Source organism: Zootoca vivipara, chromosome 7, assembly GCF_965207765.1.
Source record: "Zootoca vivipara chromosome 7, rZooViv2.hap1.1, whole genome shotgun sequence".
Classification (NCBI taxonomy): Eukaryota; Metazoa; Chordata; class Lepidosauria; order Squamata; family Lacertidae; genus Zootoca; species Zootoca vivipara.
The window spans coordinates 45308826-45331672 of record NC_142590.1 but is presented as its reverse complement, the minus strand read 5'-3'; the positions used below and the strand labels follow the sequence as shown (position 1 = coordinate 45331672).

The following is a 22847-nucleotide window of genomic DNA, read 5'->3' as shown; positions in this document are numbered from 1 at the left end:
CTTAAGGAGCACAATTTATACTCCTTTCTCTGTCTTTCCATTAAGTCAGAGAAGCCTGGCTCATCAGAGGTGTGTGGCAGGAGTAGATAATCCAGTTTACCCTTGCCCTCACTAGTTTCTTTATCTTCATTCCCTCCCTTTCCATGACTTCCTCTGAGGTGAGGACTCTGGAGTCTTTTGGCCTCTCATCAGCCCCACATGAATCCCTATCTGGATTGACATCTGGCTAGGCTACTCATGAGCAAGCAGCTGGTCTTTCCCACAGTGTGTATTTCACCAAGTCTACTCTTGGTGTATGCATTGGAAAGGCAAAGTCAATCACAGTTCTCATCCCGTCTGTGTACATTCTGCAGAACAGATCTTCTGGCCACACATGATGGTGTGAAATTATATCTCTATAGGGAAATGTTGCAGGCAAACATTAGACGGTACCCTGCCTAAACAAGAGCAAGAAAATCCTCTCCATGTCAAGATCAGTTGTGCTATGTAGCACAAGAACTGTATTTCAAGTTCTGTGAAATAAACTCAACAAGCTTATCCAATCTCTAATTTTCTTCATATATATAATTTTTATTAAGTTTTCATATTTTTCAAGGGTGCCATTGAGCTCATATTTTTCCTTTGTCACATTCATATCAAATCATATCATCACATACAACTTTGCTCATACCGAGCATCGACTTCCCCCCTCCCACTCCCTGGCTTTCTTAAGCAATCACAATCCTCTTAGAATTTCTACCGTGTTTCTCCGAAAATAAGCCATAGTGATAGGCCTTGTAGGTTAAACTGTACCATACTTAATAATAATAAAAAAGACATATATAAAAATAAATATAAGACGGGTCTTATTTTTGGAGAAACATGGTTATATCACTTTATTTACCTTCTTACTATACTTAAAAAAATACTTTAGTATTTGTAAATCAGTTTCAAAAATTATCATTACAAAATATTTTAAATCAAACCTGCAAACATTCTCAAATGTTTACAGTACAATGTTCTTTCATGTATTTACTCCAGTCCTTTTCAAACAGTTCGTCACGCTGGTTTCAGATTTTCCCTGTCAGCTTTGCCAGTTCTGCATATTCAATCATTTTTATCTGCCATTCTTCCAAAGTAGGAAGTTCCTGCTGCTTCCATTTCTGGGCTAAAATGTCCTTGCAGCCGTGGTAGCATACATAAACATATTATTTAAGTCTACTTTTGGAATTTCTTCTCCCACAATACCCAGTCTCTAATTCATGTTCTTTTTGGAAGCTAATAAGTGTTTTTACCCAAAGGTGAACTACCTGCTTTACATTCTATGGCAATTCAGTGACAAGGAGGTAGTATTGGTTGCTAATGTGGTATTTAACTAAGCTGAAGGAGGCTGAACAAGGGGCAGTAGATGAAAATTTCAGTGGAACATTTTCAAAAGAGGAATAATTTAACCAGGGGTGCCAACTTGAATAAAACATTGGGGGGCCCCACATAATCACATGACACAACACACCATCAACAATGCCCATCAACTTCAAAGGGGCCCAGTTCCCTCAAATATTTTATTGGGGTAGTCCAAGGAACCTCAGCCCCTAGGGGTTGGTTCCTGTGAATCTAACCATTCATTGTCAAAGAAAACAAGTATTTGCCTCAACTGTTAGAGCTGAAACTTCAGAAATTCACTTAGGCACAGTTTCAGTATTTTGCTGTACTTTATTTAATATTTTTGTATTTGTTTTGTAAAACTAAAACAAGCTACAAAACCCAACAACATCCAATTTTTATATTAAATACAACTGAGTCTGAAAATCTCCAGCTGTCTTTAGCAAGTCAGACCATTCATGCAGTCTAACCCAGTTGTGTCTGCACTGACTGCCAAGATATCTAAGGTCTTAGGCACAGATCTACGTTCTTTCAAATGGAGATGATGGGAACTGAACCTAACATTTTGCACATCCAAATCATGTGCTCATACCATGGGACCAGTGACCCATCTTCTAGCTGTGACTAGAAGTGGATGGACAGAGGAGAGCATACAAGGAAAAACATAACTGCAGAATGAAACATATTCATCAGGGTGAATACACCTGCCCTATTCACTTTGCCCTTCTATCAGTTCAAGGGGAAGAGTTGGTATGGGAGTTGGAGGCCTGAGACAGGAAAGACAGCAAGGAAGGGAAAATGGAGTAAAAACAACAACAACCCCATCTAGGGCTTGGGAATGGAAGTAAGTGAATGGGCATGGGAGTTTTAGAGGTTAGCAAATTGGGTTAGGGAGGTCAAAGAGTGTTGACTATCTTTGGTTGTAGGATCTTGTATATATCAGCCATTTTAATCATATAGATCTAATTATTTCAGTTTATATCTTAACAGGTAAGACCTGCCAAGTTGGGATAGCAGTGGCAAGGTAAAGGCAAGGTTGAACAAGGCAAATGAGGCTTATCACAGACTAGTTTTGTTGTTTTAAACTAGGGAACAAGACTGACTTAGAAGCTTTAATAAGGACAGGGCAATACTACTTGCTTCAGGTGAGAGGTCTGATTTTCTATAATTGCCTCTTGTCACTAAAATATTCCTGCCTGACTTAACCCAGGGCCTGGTTCTGAACCCACTATGGAAGGCTCAGGTCCTCACAATAGCTTTATGAAATAGATTAGACACAAGGATACCCATCAAGTTTTGTCACTCAGTGAGTGTTTTAACCTGGTTCTCCTGACCAGACAGAATCTTCAATTTATTCCAGTATGTGTGCTTCATATACACAGATGCTTAGTGTAAGAACAAAGTATTCCTTCTTCATGATGATAATACTCTGGTTTTTTTTACCTTCTTTTTGCATTTTGCGTTCTCCTAGAGGGCTTTTTTTTAAGCCCTTCCTTTTGCTCCACCTCTCCCCACTCTCCAAAAATGATTAGAAAGAATTATTGCCATTAGGACGTCTTTCCTGGTGAAAGGAGAAAATCGCCTCATTCATAATTTATACCCTCAATTACTATTAATAAAGAAATATTTCAGCAGGAGATCGCCTGGGAAAATTACACGTAACATTGCATTAACATTCTATTTGAACATTTTCATCACATTTGTTATAGAGTTAATAAGAGGGATATGCTCCCCTGACTTCTTCATGAAATTATGGGCTGCCTGTGATAGTTTAATCTTTTAGACTTTATATAATATATTCACTTTGCTAATTGAGCCATCCAAGGAGCAGTTAGGGATGTTCTTAAATGGGGAAGACAAAGTAATCAGGGCCGCGACTTCCTGACTAAAGGATCCTCTTCCGGAGATGAAGAGCTGTATGTCTGAGCAAGAAGTACATACACTTTGTGTCTCCCTTTGAGACCGTTGAGGCCTTGTAGAGCCACTTCATGCCATGTCCTTTCCAAATGCCACATCGGGCACCTGATCATTCAGATGTGTGCGGTTCTAGGTCTGCACCAGGGAGAGAGGGATCAGATCATCTGACCATGTATGGCTAAAATTAATGATATATGAACCAGGTGCCATGCTGAAGATGAGATTTCCCAATCATGGTCTTATGGATGTACAGTATTGCATTTTTCTTGTGTGTCTGAGGCATCAAAGGTGGGCCCAGAGGTGTGGTTGATGGTAGAGTTAAAGTCTGAACTAGAAGGCAACTCTAGAGATGTACCGGTATTGGAACTGCCATGGAATTGTTTGATGTTGTTCTTCTCTTCCTCGATTGGTTCTTTTTCTGCTTCTAGGATCCTTTTTGTCATCAGCCAAAATACTTTCCTACCCTTCTAATTCTTCTCTTCTACCCACCCCAGCTTTCCCCCAGTCTTCTGAGACCAAGGCCAAGTGGGAGTATCTGGGATGGAAATGAAGTCCACAAAACCTTTAAAAACAAAACAAGACTTTTCCAAACTTAGTGATTAGCATTCTTCATAGGATACATTCTTTTATATTTGGGTGTAAATGAATTTGGCATTTCAGATTGGGCAAGTGTGATGTTAGAAATGAATTAGAATGAACAGGAAGATCACTTAATTAATACTGCAGGAGTAAACAGAATTCTATAAACAGAAAACAGTGGATGTGGAGTTCACGAGAACACACTTGAACAGGCATGACAATACCACTCTGCTCCTTCCATCCTAGATAAGAAGGCTTCCTCATCACACCTCAGTGTGACCACGTTTGTCCTTGCCACATCACAGGCAGGGTAGGCAAGGAAATGGAGCACAGTGCATATTAGCTTGTAAAATGCCATTGGATGAGATTAGAGCAGGATGGGGCAACAATGTAAACAGGACAAGCTTTGTAAACACAACTGCAGCTGGGATAAATTTAGCTGGTTGGGGTTGCAGCCATAGCACTGCAGGACACTGTGTCAGGGCATTCTTGCTAGGAGGGGAAACTGGATAAACAAACACAGCTTGTCGCTTCTTCTTTGCTTTGTCCCTCAATTGTGTCCCGACATTGTTATTCTAGTTGGACAATTGTGCCGCACACCGAAGGAACCAGGCATAAATTTATGGATATTTTGATGTCCTCATCCCTTTACACTACTTGTTCTTATGTATATTTGCTTATGAGTGTGGGTCCTTTCTGACTCTCCTGAGAGCCAAACTGTGCCCACCAAATGTTATCCAATTCAAATAAAATCTCTTGAGTGTTCAAGAATGTGTGCAATCTGCATACTGTGTGTGTATTTTATGCATGGTTCCTTAAATACGTACACTTGAAGGAAGAAACTCTTGAACCAACACCAGGAGCAGGGTGCCAACTTGAGTAAAATATGAAGGGGCAAGTAAGCCCCACCCCACACAACCGATCACATGACACAGTGCACACACACTATTTGAATGGCAATGCCCAACAACTTTGAGGGAACCCACCCCCCCACAAATATTTTATGGGGGGGGCTGAAGACCCCTCGGCCCCTATGAGTTAACTCCTGTGACCAGGACTATAATTAAAACACACAAAAACACAGACAAACTCAGAGGTAGAATTCAGAAGTATGGAAATACCTTTGAACATTATGCTACATTGTATGGGGAAATATATTCCAATAAGTATTTGGCTGCTATAGATGTGAGAACTACAAAGGCCTTTAACTCGCTATTTCAAGATATCTGAGGGTCTGTCTATGCCAACTTATAGAGAGAGCACTTTAATTCCTAAGCCTTCATGGCAAGGCATTTTGGAAATGAAAGTCTTTAGAACTTTCTGAGTGTGTGGATAACTTGCACACATACACTCAAAAGAAAAAGCCAGATAAATTTTATCGGCTTTTACTCTAGAAGCAATATGCTTTAAAGCAAGATAGATAGATATATGCAGTGTAGTGCTGGTCTATGCTGCAAGGCCATCTGATTTTCATTTCTTATCACATGGATGCCCGCATTCACCATTTCAAGCACATGCATTCCCACACCTACCTATTGGCAGAAAAATCTGCATACCCATAACATGCTGTCCACATTTGATATAAAATCCAATGACATGTGACATTTGGAAAAGGTCACTTCTCCCCCCAGAATTCATAATCCTGCTCCAGCCAAAGAATCCACAAGGTCATCATCTCTTCAGTGGGTCTATTGATTCCGGGGGGGGGGGGAGAGATGAGAAATGGGAAAGGGATTTCTTTATCCATCTGGCAAAAGGGGCTGAGGATGGAGAGGTTGTGGGATAATTACTAGGTGATGGGGGAGTTGCCTGTTAGTCTGATGACACCTTCAGGGATTTCATGAGAGAGGATAATTAGCTGAAAACAATTCAAGAGTCATGGACTCCATATAGAGCAGGTATCAACTACAGTACATGTTCATATGGAGTTATGAAGTAAAGGTCAGGCAAGAGGGGAGAATGGTTTTGTACTTGAGTCATGCTTGTGGACTTTCTATAGGCATCTGGTTAGCACTGTGAGAATAGGATGCTAGACTAACATGCTTGGCAGGCTTGATATAACTTGCAGGCCAAGGCCCATACCTGACCCTAGATTGGATTACTGCAATGCATTTTACAGGTAGTTGTCTTTGAAAACAGTCTTGAAACTTCAGCTAGTCCAAAATGAGATAGCTAGATTGCTAACTGGGACTAGCCTTTCTGATCATATGTGAGTATTTCTTGCTGTATCTGTCTGTCTTGTGACACAATGGAGGAGTGCATCTTCTGTTGTAAAGTCAAACCTTTGGAGAGTTACAGTGCCTGCTGTGGCTGTAGAGACCAATGCAGGAGAGACATGTTTTATTGCAGGTAGGACAGATGAAGGCATCTGGTTTTGTTGCTACAGGTGCACCATGGTGTTTCTTTTATCTGTGCTCCTTCCAGTAGTCATTCCTCCTCTGGTTGCTGCTGTGGATACACGAGCTGGCTGACTCTAGGCACTTTGATCATCTGCAAGGGATTCCCATACGGCAGGGTTAATGTTGTTAACCTTCATATCTCATTTTCAGACATCTTTGTAACAAAGAGTTGGTCTGGCAACAGGCCTAGTGCCAGAAGCGAGCTCCCTTTAGAGGACATCCTTGGGGATCCTGCCATCTTCCATTCTTTGGACATGATCAAGCCAGCATAGACATCACTGAAACAGAAGCGTGAACATGCTGGGAATGTGGGCTTGGGGGAGCAAATCTTTGTTTGAGACTTGGTCCTGGAAGGCATTGAGGCGTTGCTACTGTCGGGTGTCAGTTGCCTACAACTCACTTCCATAAAGCAGTGTGCTCAATGCTCAAGCCTGGTAGAGCTTCATCTTGCTATTAGTTGTTAGCGTCACATTTTCCCATACCCTTTTGGAGAGGTGAGCCATTGGCCCCAGCTGCCTTGCCAATACGCTTGTCCAGCTCAGTGTCGATGGAGAGGTTGCTGGTTATGGTAGAGCCCAGGTAGACAAAATAGTTTACCATCTCAAGCGTGTGGTCACCAGTGCTGATGTGTGGAGTGCTTGCAACATCCTGACCCAGGAAGTTGGTCTTTGTCAGGCTGATGGTGAGGCCAAACTCGCTGCAGCCCTTTGCAAAACAGTTGATGAGTCTCTGTAGAGCGGGGTCAAGGCTGTGTCATCTGCATACATCATCTCTCAGATAAAAACCATCCACACTTTTGTCTTGAACAGACTCCTGTCAATCCTTGAATGGAAGTATGCACCACCTTCAGTTGAGCTGAAGGCATAGGAGAGCAACAGTGAAAAGAATATATGGAGCGAGAACACAGTCCTGTTTCACACTGCTATTTATAGGGAAGGCGTCCAAGGATCAGCCTTCATACTGAAAGGTGCTGTGCACGTTCTTGTGGAAGGACACAATCATCTTGTGGAGTTTAGGTGGGCGTCCTATCTTGTTGAGCAGTGTTAAGGGTCCTTTTTGGCTGACAAGGTCAAAGACCATTGTCAGGTCTATGAAGGTGATGTACAGGGGGCATCTCTGCTCTCGGCATTTCTCCTGACGCAGTGAGAAAATAATGTCAACTGCTGACCTGAACTCTAAAGGTGCATAATGACTTGGGATAGGCCCTGTCAGTGAGTAACTCTAATCTATTGAGAACTATGTGGGCAAAGGCTTTCTCTGGAGTACTCAGCAGGGAGATACTATGGTAGTTGTTACAATCATGGCAGTCACCTTTGTTATTATAGATAGAGGGTCAGAATGCTGGGGTCATGCAAGTCTTGTGGCACGGATCCTTTCCCCCCACTACTCCCATGTGAGGAGTGGGTCAAATTCAAAGTGCTGGTTTTAACGTTCAAAGCTCAAACTGTCTTGCGGCCAGGTTCCCTAAAGATCATATCATCTTACACTTACTTACACTGATCCTAGGACTGGCTGTCACAGAAAGGGCATTTTTATTGGTGACACCTGAATGCTCTCCCCAGAGAGACTCACCTGGGGCCTATGTTATGGTCTTCCTAGTAGCAGGTGGCGACCTTTTTATTTTCCCACTTTAAGATCTTAAGTGGCTTTACCTCAGTTGTGTGAATGTAAGTTTTATTGCTGCTGGATTTACTTATTTATTTTAATACCATGGTTGGCTTTATTCCACTTAAGTTTTATGGTTTTTAGTTTATATTGTTAACTCCCCATAGGACATTGTTAATTGGGTGGTATACAACGGATGCAAATCAATGAGTGGATCAATTTATATAGTCCTGGGTTTAACCACATGCTCATGGTGGTTGGATGAACGTAGCAGTTGTGGCTTTATTACTATAGAATCAAGAGTGTGTGACGAACACCCACCTGGACTCCAATTTGTCTTTCCTTAGCAATTTGTTATTGCTACAGGCAGTGGTAACCCTAGCTCTCTTGTCTCTTTCCTCTCCTTTGCATATTTTTGACCCATGCTTCTTCCAAGAAGCTCAAGGGTATTGCATCCTCACAATAAACCTGTAGATGTACTTTAAATTGCATATTTGTGATACAGGTTTATGTGAACTGATGTCATATTTCTGGTGTGTAATTGTGAGCAAGATCAGCCCTCATAATCACATAGCTGTCTAGGTTTGCATACAGCCACAGTGAAAGTAAGTACATGACTCCTGGTGAGGGCAGTATGGTCAGTGTTCCTGCAGAATTTGAATGGACTATCTCTTACTATGGTACCAATCTGTATGGCACAGTTAACAGCAAATAGATAGTATGGCTCTATGAAGCTGAGCATCAGCATGCGAGCTTCCTGTCACATTCCAGTTGAATGCTGGGATATAGAGGAAGCATACAGAAAAGAAAGCCCAGTGTGCCATTGCACAACCTTTCAGTCTTACACTTTGAGAAGCAAAGAGTGTACTTCTTTAGCTTGTTCCTCATCCATGCCAATGTGCAGCACAAATACTTGGGTATCAAGCAAAATGCCAGAAATCAAACACACTGCAAGAATGATTCCCAAATAAATGCAGCGTCTTTATGGAAGGCTCAGTCTGTAGGTGATTAAGCCATACAATAACAGTATGCTAGGATTGCTAGATTCTGTGCCCATCTTTGCAATCAAAATGAGGTCTAGTAATTAGAATTCTGAAGGTACCAGAAAAGACATTCTACAGTAAATTTGCCTACCACTGAAAGACAAAAGGCTGGATTCACTTATGAAGGTGGGCTAATGGGAGCCATTGCAAGGAGTTCTGCTAGTGCAATGGGACTTTCCTCTCCTCCTGCTGCATGCCCCGCAACCTAAATTGACTCTGGGGATGTGTGTCCGAAGAACTCCCAAAACAGCACAGGGAGAGGAGAGGGGAAATTGTTTCATCGGGCAAACTGAAATGCTTGTGCTGATGGAATGATTGGAAAAGTGTGATGATGAATTTCTCCCATAATGTTTGTGCTAAAATTGGATTGTAATTTAAATTGGGTGGTAATTTGATTAATTGTAGGAATGCCACTAAAATGCACAATTATCAAAACAGATTTCAGAATACCCTTTTTACCACAATACACTGACTGAACCCAACAGAAAGGCCCCAGTTCCAAAACTAATCTATGCCTACTGAATTATTTTGAGATATCTAGTGGGCATCCAGGAAAACAATGCATATTATAAAACCTGTTTGTTTCTGGATTGGGAATTGGGGAAGTTTCCTACTCCCTAATTACAGGCCACACCATTTGTACAAATCTTAAACGTCTTGTTCTATGTCTTATTTTCTTCTTGGCAATAATGGAGCACCTGTATGCTGTTCACATTTACAAGTCTAGATCAGATGTAACACTTGCTGAATTTAAGGGTTGCAATTGGGAGTATACCTCACTGATTTTCAGGCCACCATGTGGGAGAGCATTCCATACTCCTATTGAGGTGACTTTTCAAAGCAGAGAGGACTATTGCGGATGTGGCCCTTTCGTGCTGTCCAAACCACTGTGAGTTATGGCTTCTCCAGCCTCTAATTATGCAGTCAGCCCCCAGTCACCTGTTCCTAACGAGGCTGACAGGCTAATCTCTCAAGAGCCCTTAATGTGTTATCATCTCTCGCTGGGTGACCTCATATTTCTAACTGCTTTGGTGGGGGGAGGAAGGAAAAGTGTCGTCTGCTCTCCCCCCTCAACATAAGCCCACATCCTCAGGCTCATCTGTTCAGGCAAGGGAGATCAGCCCATCCATCACCTACCCCGTTGGGCTATTAGATGATTAAAGGCATTTTTTATAATATTTGGGCGAGTTTTCAAAGCTTCTTGCAAAGTGTCTGATTAACACCCGTTTTAACCCCTCACTGGTCAGACTGCAAACCCCAGGAACAGGGGAGATGCACATGGGCAAGACTGTTAAGAGATGCCTGCCTTAAGCAGCGTTTGTTTCGTCTGCTCATGCCCAGATCACTGACAAGGTGTGATTCATGGTCCCTGGACACCTGCAGGAAACAGTTCTTCCCTGCCAACTGGGACCTGGTGGTTTATGAGGTTTTAACGGTTCCAGGGGACAGGAAATGGGACCCTAGTTTGTTATGCAACAGGCTGTGCAGGCGCTGATTATGTCTCCTCTTGGTAGCAGATCCACTAGTTGCCCTTAGGAGCAGAGGGTCAGGATGGATTGCAGTTCTGTGACCCAGCAAGGAAAGCAGCTTGAGATGTGAACACCACACAATCTTTGGCATTTTTTACTTTATCCACATGCTTGCCCTTGTGCCCATTTCCTAGGTTCACCTACACCTCAGGTCACACATTCCTTCCAGATCTATTCCTTTGGGCAGTTATCTGTTGAATGGAGAAAGTGTAGTCATTAAAGGGCACTGAGTAACAAACACAAAACAGAGTTCTGGAGTTAAAAATTGATCATGTCTCAGTTGTAAAAAGTGCCAATATTTTAAGAGAGATGGTAGCTGACTTTTAAAAGAGCGGCTAGTTACTTGGGGAAAGGGTGGTTTTTCTGCTTCATGCTGTCTGTACATTAAAATGTGATGCCTACTCAAAGAGCATATAACTTTCTTTAACAGGTTTTTGAAGTGCAAAGTATATATGAGTTGAATATTCTTTCTACAGTTTATCTAGCCTTCAAGGCAAATTTTCTGATGGATGATACCTTATGGGAAGCTGTTAGTTGTTGGGGGCTTTTGAGAAATGGTCTATTCACAAATGTTCCTTTTGTGCTTTGTTTGTAAGACCCCAGCACTTGAAGCAGAAGCTTCAGATGCTTAATCCCATGATGCTTGCCGAGTTTGGAAAATCTCTGCTGTTAAATGTCACTTGCTCAGTTGTAGGAGTCAATTGATTGATTGTCATCCTTTGTGATGCTCATTGTCATATTTCATAATCTCAATTTCTTGTCAATTGATTGCCAGATAGAAGCGACAGCCAAGGAGGGCCGCCAGCGTCTGCAGGGGCCAGCCAGCGCATGGCGTTAACTTTCCCTCTCTGTAAGTGTTCCTTCCCTTCTTTTATTACTGTTGTGGGGTGGTTCAGAAAATGAATAGAAGAATAGTTTGGGTGGATGATAATAGTCCTGGGGATAACTGTGCTGTTAGCATTATCAAACATGTCACATTTTTTCAGGTAAGAAAAGAGAACATTTATTTTTAATAAAGGTGTTTTCTGGTGCTTGGCTGAGAATAGCACCTAGGAATCCTGGCTTCCCGGCCCTCACTGCTCTAACTTCTAACTTCTAAAAATTGCTGGGAATAAACTGAGCATTGTCTCATCAGGGGCAGTTAATCGTAATTTGTGTAGGCATGTTTTAAGGAAAATGTTATTATACAAAACAGAGATGTGGGTAGGGCTGAAAATTGTGGGTGGGAACTACTTGCAAACTGTGTTCAGGGTGGTAGGTGGGGTATACTGTATTATTGTTATGGAAGGTTCAACGCCATGTCGGCAAGTCCGATCAAAGCCCTGCCCTCTCCTCCTCTCACGCAGCTGGGAGGACTTCTGCCAATATTACTTTCAGTTTCAAATAATCTCATTTTAATGCTACATGTGAAGCAGGAATCTTGGTATTCAAACCACAGTTATCAGGACTGGCCCAAGGCATTTTGCTTCCTAAAGCAAAGGACAAGATGGTGCCTCCTCCTCTTCCACATACAGAAACCAGCTGGACGCAGCTGATCTTACTTCAACTGTATGACTGTATATCATCCTCCACTGTGCCTGAGGCAGCAGGCCAGGTTAGGTGTAATTTACACAGTTCTCTCCTCCAACAGAAGGGGGGAATGTCTGGTTTGAAGTTGTTTTGTTTAACAATGAACCAGTATTCATTTGAAACCAGGATTCCTGGTTTGCACATGATGCTAAAATGAGATTATTTGAAACAGAAATTTATGCCAGTAGAAATCCTCCTCCCAGCCATGAGGTGGTAGGAGAAGAAGGGGGTGCACAACCTGAATGCTTTGCTTGGGCTTGCTATGGCTCATCCATGCCACAGTTCCTAAACCATTGTTTACTGTTACCTGCAAACCAGCCATTGCCTGGGTGGGTCAGACAAATAATTTATCCTGGATTAGACAGTTTATTTTTATCTATTTAATTCATAAAATTTATATACGGCTGAATAGCAGGGAAAATATCCAAGTGGTTTACAAAAAAGAGAAACAATACAATAATCACTTTAAAAATTGCAATATACAGGTTAATACCACAATAAAAGAGACTGAAACCAACTAAAATTCCTACAAACTTTCTAAACATCTAAATAATGACTGTCAACAGATGCTACTGAAGATTTGCAACTGCTTTGCAGTTATCTTAACTCATGGCTGTGTGTATTATGCTTATACCATGTTAATTCATGACTGTTTGTATTAGGCTTCTGTTGGGCATTAGACCATACATAATTTTAATTCTACCATAGAACCTACAAAATGTGATGCTACTGCTGGCCAGGGCTTAAGACTGTAGCTAGGCATCCCCAAACTCAGCCCTTCAGATATTTTGGGACTACAGTTCCCATCATCCCTGACCACTGGTCCTGTTAGCTAGGGATGATGGGAGTTGTAGTCCCAAAACATCTGGAAGGCCGAGTTTGGAGGTGCCTGCGTGTAGCTTAAGTCCTACATTGTGTGTAACCTATTTGGAAAACACAATTTCTACATGAACATGTGAAATATGATTGATCCATTGATTAAATTTATAAGCCCATCCTTCACTAAGCATTGTCAGCCTTGTTTGAAGTAGGGAGGGGGGCTTCATTTCATTTGCATTTTACAATGAAAGCCATTGAAACCAGAATCTATTTGATGGTCTTCTCCCATACTTTAGGACATCTTTGGAAATTCCACCCCCATATTGTTCAGGTTGAAATTAGTGTGTGCACACTAGACTAATAGGTAAACCTGTTTGGAGTGTGGCTGCTCAGATGGCTCAACAACCTGGTTCCTATGGCAGTGTTTTGTATGTCTTCCACCCCACCCCCCTCCAAACAACCTTTACTGGAAAGCATATGGAAAGGAGAGCAACCGACCTTTGGCACATTTATTGACACTCCCAGAGTTCATACTGCAACTCTACAATCTTTCCCTGAGATTATTAAAAATTAATTGATCACTTTTATATCCCCCCACGGTGCCCGACACTGTCGCTGCAAGAGGGGCCAAGGGGAGGAGGGCGTGTGCAGGCGTAGCAAACACACTGATAAATGTTAATTACTCTTTTATGGCCCTTGTCAAATTCCAAAGCAAGTCATAAATTCATTAAACTCTAACGGATTAAGCACATGCAGCTTATTTAGCCGCCATAAACAAGATCATTTGTATGTTGGTTTTTCCTTTTTTATTGCTTCAGCAGCAAAAAGGAGAAAAAATAGACTCAGGAGCTCCTGATGGGTTTGAAAAGTTGGGGAGTTAATATCCTGCTGCTATTGTCTCTTATTATTTTGTATACATATATCTATGTACATTTGATATTTGGCATGATAAATTACTGTCTTATTTCCAGATAACAAGAGATAATGTAGTAATATACCTTTTACAGAACCAGATTGTATTGGTGAAAATTCATGCTGGCTTTCAAGTTCTTCAGCAACAAAGAGCTTTCCAGCTCTTTTGCCAGTTGACATTGATCCTAGTACAAAGCATGACCGCCACCTATTTTGTATCTCCCCTGTCATTACACAATGTATAGTATCAATATAATATTATGGGAGTTCTGGTAAAACATGCAGCCTTCTTTTATGAAATGGTTTCTGCTTGAATTAACCTCTTTGGAAGTATGCCCAGGAACACCACATTTTCAAAACAACAGTATTTTGACTCTACGGAAATAAGATGATTGCCCTACTACAGTCATAAATGTGGCCCCCAGAATGTCATGAGAACCGCTTGGATAGATCACCAGTCTCACTGAATTTCATTGACCTCAGAAGAAGGGATGTTCCTAATAAGAGAAATGAAAATCTGAGGCAAAGGCACTTGATTGAACTCGTTAGCCATAAGACTGAAAGCCCAGGACTCATGGTTCAATGTTATAGCCTGCACAGCTTGGTTCTGGTCTCCTGGTCAACTAGTTGACTGGGTCTTCCTTGGAGGAGAAATGGAGCACTGCAACAAAATAAGTTCAGTATACTTAAGCTCCAGCTACTGAAACAATTGTCTCTGCAAATTCCCTGGAGTGTGGATTTTTCAGTACTGACAGGAGATACTGAAATGACAAAGGATGGAACTTAGAGGTTCCAAAAGACAAGGGCTCATTACTGAAAACAGTAGCTATTTGTTCAGGTCTCCTCTCCGCCTTAACATCTGGTACAGCTTATCCTGTGTCCTCCTGATATCATTATGCTGCATTTTCCTGTCCCAGTTCCACACGCTTCGGCCACTGGTAGAACACTGGGACATGAGCAAAGTTGCATTACACATTGTGGAAACAAGAGTCGGCACAGGGCTGCCATTTTCAGAAGCAGACTTTTGTTCTTCCATAATGTGTTGTTCTGCTCTGAAATGTGACCATTCAAGTCATAGGGAGACTTGGATCAAGACTCAGCTGATTCTCTTTCACACAAAAGTCAGAGGTGAGTCTAATTAGCATGCCACATTATAGAAATGTATGTGAAAAGTTCTAACTTTCATGCCCAAAATCACCATGTCAACTCTGCTGTTTCAAGGCTGGCAAAGAGCCCTTATTTTGCATGCCTCAAAGTCTGAACCCCCCCCCCCCAAAAAAACAGTATGCTTGCCTGGAGTTGCAAACACCACAAACCTTTGATTCTGTGCATGGCTGCCCCATGTGGTGAGCTATCAGAACTGCAGCTTTTAACATCTACATGGCAAAGTATTCTTAGGATTTAGACTGGCCCAATCCATCAAGGCTGGCCATTTTGTCCTAAGAAGGGCTCTCAGAGTCTTCCTGCTTGGCTTGCGCATTACTTGAGTAGCAAGCTCTTTCTGGCTCTCTTTCGTTTAGGTGTTCCTCAGCTCTTACTCCTTGGTTCAGCTCTTGGCCCCCAGTTAACCTACAACAGATCAGCTTTGACAGATCAATCTTAATTTAATTTTTTTTACTGCAACAAAACATTATAGAACACATACAGGAATCTATTTTGCAAGGCTGCAGATGTCAGTCAAAATGGTCAAAGAGCTGTCTTGGTTAGACAGGACCACAACAGCCTACCATTACAACAAGTGAGATCTGGGGTGGTATAGTGGCTAAGAGACTGGGGTTGCCATTCTAACCCACTTGTCTGGGAGCAGATGCCAATGAATTCAATATGACTTACTTCTGAGTAGATATGGTTAGGGCTGTGCTGTGGGTGACTAATCAGAAAATCTCCAGTTCAAATCTCACTTTCCCCTTAAACTGACTTAATGCATTAGCCAAGTGATTCCCCCCTGCCCCCCATTTTCTGTACCAACCCGTCTCCAATATAGTAATGATGATAGCATTGAACATTACAAGGTTGTTGTCTACAGCAGGATAATGTATGCCAATCAAGAGCTTTGAACATGATAAAATGTCCAAAGCACATAAAGAACCCTTGCTTTCTGCTTAATTATAATAAGTAGAACCCCAAAACTTCCACTGGGCCTAATTTGACACCACTGTTTTCTCCTTGGTTAAAAAAAGGCCACTAATAAGCATCCAGATATGGCATTGGTCTTGGTCCTACCCATTGGTGCATTGGAATATCTGTGGGGCTCCCCTTGCCTTGAGACATAAAAATCTGCCTCCATGTTTGATGGATTTATGAGCACAGGGGTGGGCAGTCAGGGGTTAATGGAAGAACTGTGCCCTGTGCTCAGCGGTAGCTAACAGCCGCTAGCTAATAACTTTATGGCTTCAAAGCAAGGCATTTATCATGCTGAAGTTTGTTTATGCACTAGTTATACAGCACATTATGGCAGATCTAAGTTGGACTGATAAATTCTAGATGACAAGCAAGGCTACTGAATGGGGCTTGCCGAGTCCAAAAGACCAGTAGCTTTTTCCTGAACTCTGCTTCCAAGATAACAATGTTTTCCCTCTCTATTGTTTAGTGTGCACAAAAGTGCATAAATTTGATGCAAAGGAAGACATGGATAATGTCCAAGACTTTTGCAAAACTCCCGCCTTGTGAACAAGAGCTAGCAGTGTATATGGATAGATGTGTGCATAACACACTCATTTTCTGCAATACAGAAGTGGAATTATTTGACCAGAATAAGTGCAAATCAGACACAATTGGTTTTTCCCCCAAATGTCTCTTATTTATGTCATTTAATCTATGTGGACGAGGGGTTGGGACCCCAGCTATCAGGAATGTTTGCAAAGAGCAAGTGTTGAACTCTAAGCCCTTATCACAAAGAATTCCCTAAAGAACTCTTTGGAATTTTGAGCTGGCACTGGCACTTTTTGCATATTTTCAGTTTTCCTATCAGCATCCTGACTATAAGTTAAAATCAAACCTGAAATTCCTGTTCCATAAGTGTTAATTCCAAGCATGATTTTGCTTTGCAAGGAGCAATTATTGCAGAATGGAATATTTGTGGAATGCTGAAGGAAAAATGTTGGTGTACAGTATTCTATTTTGGTGGAGATATTCTACATACTGCATTATGACAAACCTAGGATTGCAACCCAGTGTACACTTTATGTACACTGTACATATATGATGTATCCCACAAGTAGCCAAAATGGTACCCTCCAATGATCAGGGATGATGGGGTATAGTCCAGCCTCTGGAGGATGTTGGAACTCTGGGGTGCAACTCAGCTTGCTGAGAGGGGTTTGCATGGTGTTAAAACAGATACAGAAGTGAACCCCCAAATTCCCCCACTGTCTCCCTGCTCTTTGCCTGTGTTGACTTTACATTTGATCTTAGACTGATATTCCTAGGTTGCAGCTTTCACTTCTGGTCTCTCCTTCACTTCTCTTTTGGATCCTTTTGGGAGAGGTCACCCTTGCTTTGTCTGCCAAGCACAAAAAGGACATCGTGTAGGCTATCTCTTTTCATGTCTTAGTCTCATTGGCACATTGCATTATATGGTATGCACTTAATAAATTCCCCTATGATGTATTTACAGATACAAACATAGGCAAAGATATACTTTTCAGTGGCTTAAGTGTGATTTATCATATAAAAGTTGAGTATAAATAAATAAAGTTAATAAACTGGAATAAATACACTGGCATGACAAGACAAGGAATGGAGATCTTGCAAGGTGGATGGAGACATCAATTCTTGGGCCCCAACAATGGAAGAGGTAAGGCACAGTAGTAGAATGCTCAACACAGGCTCTGCTTCTGTGTGGTGACTGGTACTGTGAGCAATATCCACACTTCCACTGCGTATTTATCCAGATTCCCAACAGTTTATGGGGTTCCCACAGTAACCCATTTGTAGAATGGTTGGATTATGTATGGCAGTGTACTGATGTATCCTGATCTGAAGTGTTTTGTGTTAATATTTGTATACATTTGCATGTTCACCCCTGAATTGCCTGATAGCTCCTGCATGTGTGTTCCTTGGATACATAAATGTGTTTGTTCATGTGACTGGAGAGGTTTCTCTCCATAGTTGTGTATATGTGTAATGGTGTGTATGGTGGGCATCTGAATTATATTGTTCTCTGTAGTGTGATATGGCTACTTCTTGCTTCATGACTGTGCACATATGTTTGCTCTCACAGCGTGGTTACATTGTGTTCGTGGGTCGGTGTGCAAGTCTTTGTATGTGAGTGCCAGCCCCTGTGGGCTGTAAATCCTGCTGCCCAGCTGAGGAGGTTGAGCGGTTTATTGCTCAAGGCCAGGCCCATGAATCAGGCAGAGGTGTCGGAAGACGCATTAACTCGTAGCCTTTGCTCAGTTGCTGTGTGGTTCCAGGAGGGGCCCTGGAGGCAGCGATTAAAGGCGGCACCTTCCCCTTTCAGTTTTATGGTAAGAGGAAAGCAGTAAATTAGAGGCCCAGAGGCTTTAGGGCAGGCCTCGCCCTGACATTGCTACCTGCTGCTGCCCAGTCCAGCCCTGGGACAGAGAGCTTTCCAGTGGACTGAGGAGCGAGATCAGTAGTGTGAGAGAGCTGATTTGTAACAACTCTTCTTGGATAACCTTGAGTTTGGGCCTGTATACAGGTGCCTTTTCCAGCACAACAAACATTTATTCTTCTTTACAGGCAAATACACATAACACACAGGCAGTGCCACAAACTCTGTGTATGGTATATAAGGCCTCAAAGCGTAGAGGTTTTATAACATGGGAATCACCCAGTTGGATTTGAAGTAGAAAAGCTGTACCTGTGAATGTTTAAAAAATTGTGACATGTCTGGGATTCACTTTGGGGACCAAGGACAGGGTGAGCTTGAGCAAAAGAATAACTTGAGGGCAAGTAGGTCCTATGCAATTGCTTATACAGTGATGTCCACTTAACCACTACAGTATCTTTGGTTCCTACAAAGGACTTATTCTCATGATGTTGTTGTTGTTGTTGTTGTTAATATTGTACACATATTTTATCCTCACCTGAATGTTTTTTCAAGTAATGGAAACCTGACAAGGGGTGCTTGTTCCTTGCCTCTTAGGATAGTTTACATTCCCAGGTTTGCCCATTTCTACATTCATTTAATGTTGAGAAGCATTGTAGGGAATATGGGAGACACAGGCATGTTGTGAGACTGAGAAAAATAACAGAAATTTACAGCCACACATTTAAGAGGTGACACCAAACTGTGCTTTCCTGCAGGACTGCTCATGATAGTGTTATGCAGCACAGTAGAAAGAAATCCATAGGTGATTAGTGAGTTGTGTGAGGGCATTGTTTGTTGATTGGACGTTTATGGGAAATTGGAGTAAGTACAGAGAAGAGGAAAAAGGATGAAAGATGAAGACTGTTAAACATATCCAGCTGAAGAAGAAAAGTTTACTTTATTTAGCTTGAAACTGGCTTCCATTTAATAGAAGCTGCCTTCATTACTCAGCATGTTAAGCCTTTAGATCAGGCTTCCCTCTTGAAGAATCACTGTGGACTTTGATGCATGCCCTATGAAGAACTTTAGGACTGATTGCTTTATCGTAAAATATGATCCATTATGTGAGACTGTCTTATTTAAGAAGAACAGGATTGATTCTTTTGTCATCAAAGTTAATTTCTATGAGTCAGTGTCTTAACAAACACATGGTGACTGTTACTGTGGTGTCACAACTTGTGGCATTGGTGGTGTGGCGCAAGGCAGTCTGGAATACCAGCGCAACATCATGGTTCAAACAACAGCCACCTTCAACATTCACAGGGAGTTGTATCCAACACTGCAGGTATGGAGTTCTGCTCATGCACTGGGATTTCCCCTTCCTCTCCTTCAGTTCCCCCATCCCCAAATGTGCTTTGGAGGGTCTTCCAACCCTCTGGAGCAGATTTTGAGGGTGCATAGGGGACTGCAGGGGAGAGGAGGAGAAGGGAATTTGTTGTTGCACAAGTAGAGCAGCAGCAGCATTAAATATCTGGCAACAGGGCTGGAACTAAAGACGCTACGAGAAGCCCAGAACTGCTGCCTATCAGTAACTCTCCCCACTTCTTGGTAACATCTAGTACAACCTAACTTTTTACATGGTGTCATCATGTTGCCTGTTTCCCCACTCTGTCTCCCTGACAGCCAATAATATAATGTAGGAATGGGGACATGCACAACTCAATCACTTTGAGTTACATAATGTGTTACATTAGACCAGCTTTCCCCAACCTGATGACATCCATGTGTTTTGGACTTCAGCTCCCATCAGCTACAGACAGCACAGTTGTAGTCTAAAACATCTAAAGGGCATCAGATTGGGGAAGACTGTACTAGACATTGCCAGGAAGAGGGAAGAAGGATGGAGCAGCTGCTGCTCTGTGTCTCTGATAATGTCTTCCTTGTGCATGACAGTGTGAGGTGAAATATTTGTATGGGGCTTTGCAAGTGTTCCAGTTTTGCCATTCATTTTATCAGGTTGTACCAGAGGCGTCCCTGGTGCCTGGGTATGTCTTAATACCCCTAGCACCACTGTAAGATGTCTGCCAAGAGAAATGTTTCTTTTTCCCCCTTCTTTTTGTATTGCTTGCCTTTTGGCCTAGAAAGGCAGCAGCCTCTTTTCCTCTGAAACCTTTTTATGACTCCGGGTATAATTAACTCAAGCCATAAAAAATTTTCGAATCCAAATAGATATAATTAACATTTAATGTCACCGGTTTTTTTGTGGATAGTCAAGACTATTAAGAAGTGAGTATTGATTGAAGAGGTGAAGCAGATGTTTCAGTTATTGGATCAGGACATCAGAGGGAAGAGGGAGCCAGGAGGCTGTGCTGGAGCTGATCCAGTGACTCTTCTGTGCCTCCTGGAAGAGATTGGTATGCTAGGAAAAAGGCAGAGATTTTGTAAGTATTTTGCAGAACTCCTCCTCTCTTGTGCTTGGCCTCTTCCTCCTGCTGCTGCATAAGGGAAAGACAGGGGAAGCAACATTTGGCTAGTGGCGGCAGCAGCGGCGGCAGCAGCAAGAGGCCAAGCACAAGAGAAGAGGAGCCGCCAGCCATTGAAGCTGCACTGCTGCCACACTCGGCTCCTCCCGCTGTCCCAACACCACTGTTCTCCATTGGCCTCCTCTCAATCTTCTGCGGAAGTAGGCCCCTCTGCCTATGAGCATGGTTACCTAAGGCTCTTGTTGGCCAGTCTCCATGTCCAGAAGGTAAACTGCTTTTTTTCTGAAGTCAAAGCTGTTTGAGGTATAAATTCAGAAATAGAAAAAAGTGAACGGTGTCTACATAGAGTCAAATGACACCCCACAAAGTTTTAGCCATTTGCCTCAGTATTGCACCCAATAGCCATGCAACTGTTTAATCCAACTATGGTAAACCAAAACCAAGGTTATTCTGATAAGAAGGTTATTAGATAAGGGAAGGGGGAAATGGAACTGTCCTTTGGCAACATTGGATAGAATTGCATCTAGCCTACAAAATGCCTAAACTAAATATGACATGTTAGCTGTTGGGGTGCTAGCCTTTGAAGATTGGGGAACTGGAGGAAGTGGTACATTCTAGGAAGGCCTGTACAACATACCTGTCCTGTGTGTTTTAATTCACTTTAAATTGTCAGAAACCTTTATTTTAGTTATTAGTTACATTTGTTTCACACACACTCAGTTTTAAAAATGCTGTCAGGAAGACTTTAGAGCTGGAGGGCCCATGTATTCCTCAAGATCCATCATAGCACCTCTTATTGATCATGTCATAACTAAAGTGATCTTGACTGGACAGTTGCTGCTCATCTCCCACTGACAGCTGTTTAATACCAATTAATGGTAACAACTACCTGGCATGGGCTGTCAGATATCTTTTCCCTTCCTGGTTCTTATTTAGCTCCCTAACCCCTGGCCTCAATCCTGACTGATTATGCATCTGTTTTCCCTGGTCCTGCAGCATATCTGATCTGAGCCTGACCCCTTGGGCGAAGCCTTGCCTCCTTGCTAGATCCTAGGGCTCTTCAGATGACATTCTTGGCTGACTCTCCCGCCAGACCTGCTTGGGAAGTGCCAGGCTGGGTGAGAGAGTGATGGCATGCCATATTTTGTGTGCCCCCTGATCCTGGGAGCAAGACTTCCAAGCCCTGGGATTGATTGGGGCTGCTGATGCTGACAGATGACATGAGCATAGGAACATGAGGCAGGTCAGCAGAGCAGAAACCAGCAAATGCAAAGAAACAGGCTGCATTGAGTTTAATAAATAAAAATAGTGACATGCTGTGCTAGGGCTATGAGTGGGAGGCTAGCCCTGCACCAGCAGCTTCTGGCACCCCTCTGCAGCTGACACCAGCGTACAAGCTCTGGATTCACCCCAAATGTCCTAGACAGCACAGAGCTGCCTTTCTCTGCCCACACACAAACTCTGATTGTTTGGGAGCATCTCCTGCCCTGGATGTTTTGTGTTCCTTGTACTGATCAGTGATTATGATGGTAAGGAAGAAGGAAACACTGTTGGCATCTGTGTGTTGGCATCTCCATAGAATTTATTCACCTTTGCTCACGTGTTTTAAGATACTCAAATTGGTACAGCGCTGTAGCTTCCTGAGTTCTTTAAGTAGCCATCTTTCATTCCTCACCTGACCATTGAAAGTAGGAGCTATTCTTGCCCAATATCCAGAAAAATATATAAAATGTATACCAAATATAATGGGATCGGGCTATTACAACAGAGGACCATTTTCTACTTTTCACACTAGTTGGCAAGACCAGCTGGCTGGACATTTTAGCCAATATAAGTGCCTCCCCTAATAAAAATTTATTATTTATACCCCGCCCATCTGGCTGGGTTTCCCCAGCTACCCTGGGCAGCTCCCAACAGAATTAAAAACACAATAAAACATCAAACATTAAAAACTTCCCTAAACAGGGCTGCCTTCAGATGTCTTCTAAAAGTCAGACAGGGTGGGCGCCACTACCGAGAAGGCCCTCTGCCTGGTTCACTTCTTGCAGGGAGGGAACAGCCAAAAGGCCCTCGGAGCTGGACCTCAGTGTCCGGGCTGAATGATGGGGGTGGAGACAGTCCTTCAGGTATACTGG

General features: G+C 42.5%; 1 protein-coding gene across 5 annotated transcripts in view; it reads left to right on the top strand.

Moving 5' to 3' along the window:
- The window catches only part of RNF220 (ring finger protein 220), a 304666-nt gene that overhangs the window by 101487 nt on the left and 180332 nt on the right, over positions 1-22847 (top strand). For all 5 annotated transcript variants that reach the window (XM_035121690.3, XM_035121686.3, XM_088673295.1 and 2 more), the window contains exon 3: positions 11210-11284. In XM_035121690.3, the coding sequence (XP_034977581.1) occupies positions 11210-11284 (75 nt within the window). The remainder of the gene's footprint in view (positions 1-11209; positions 11285-22847) is intronic.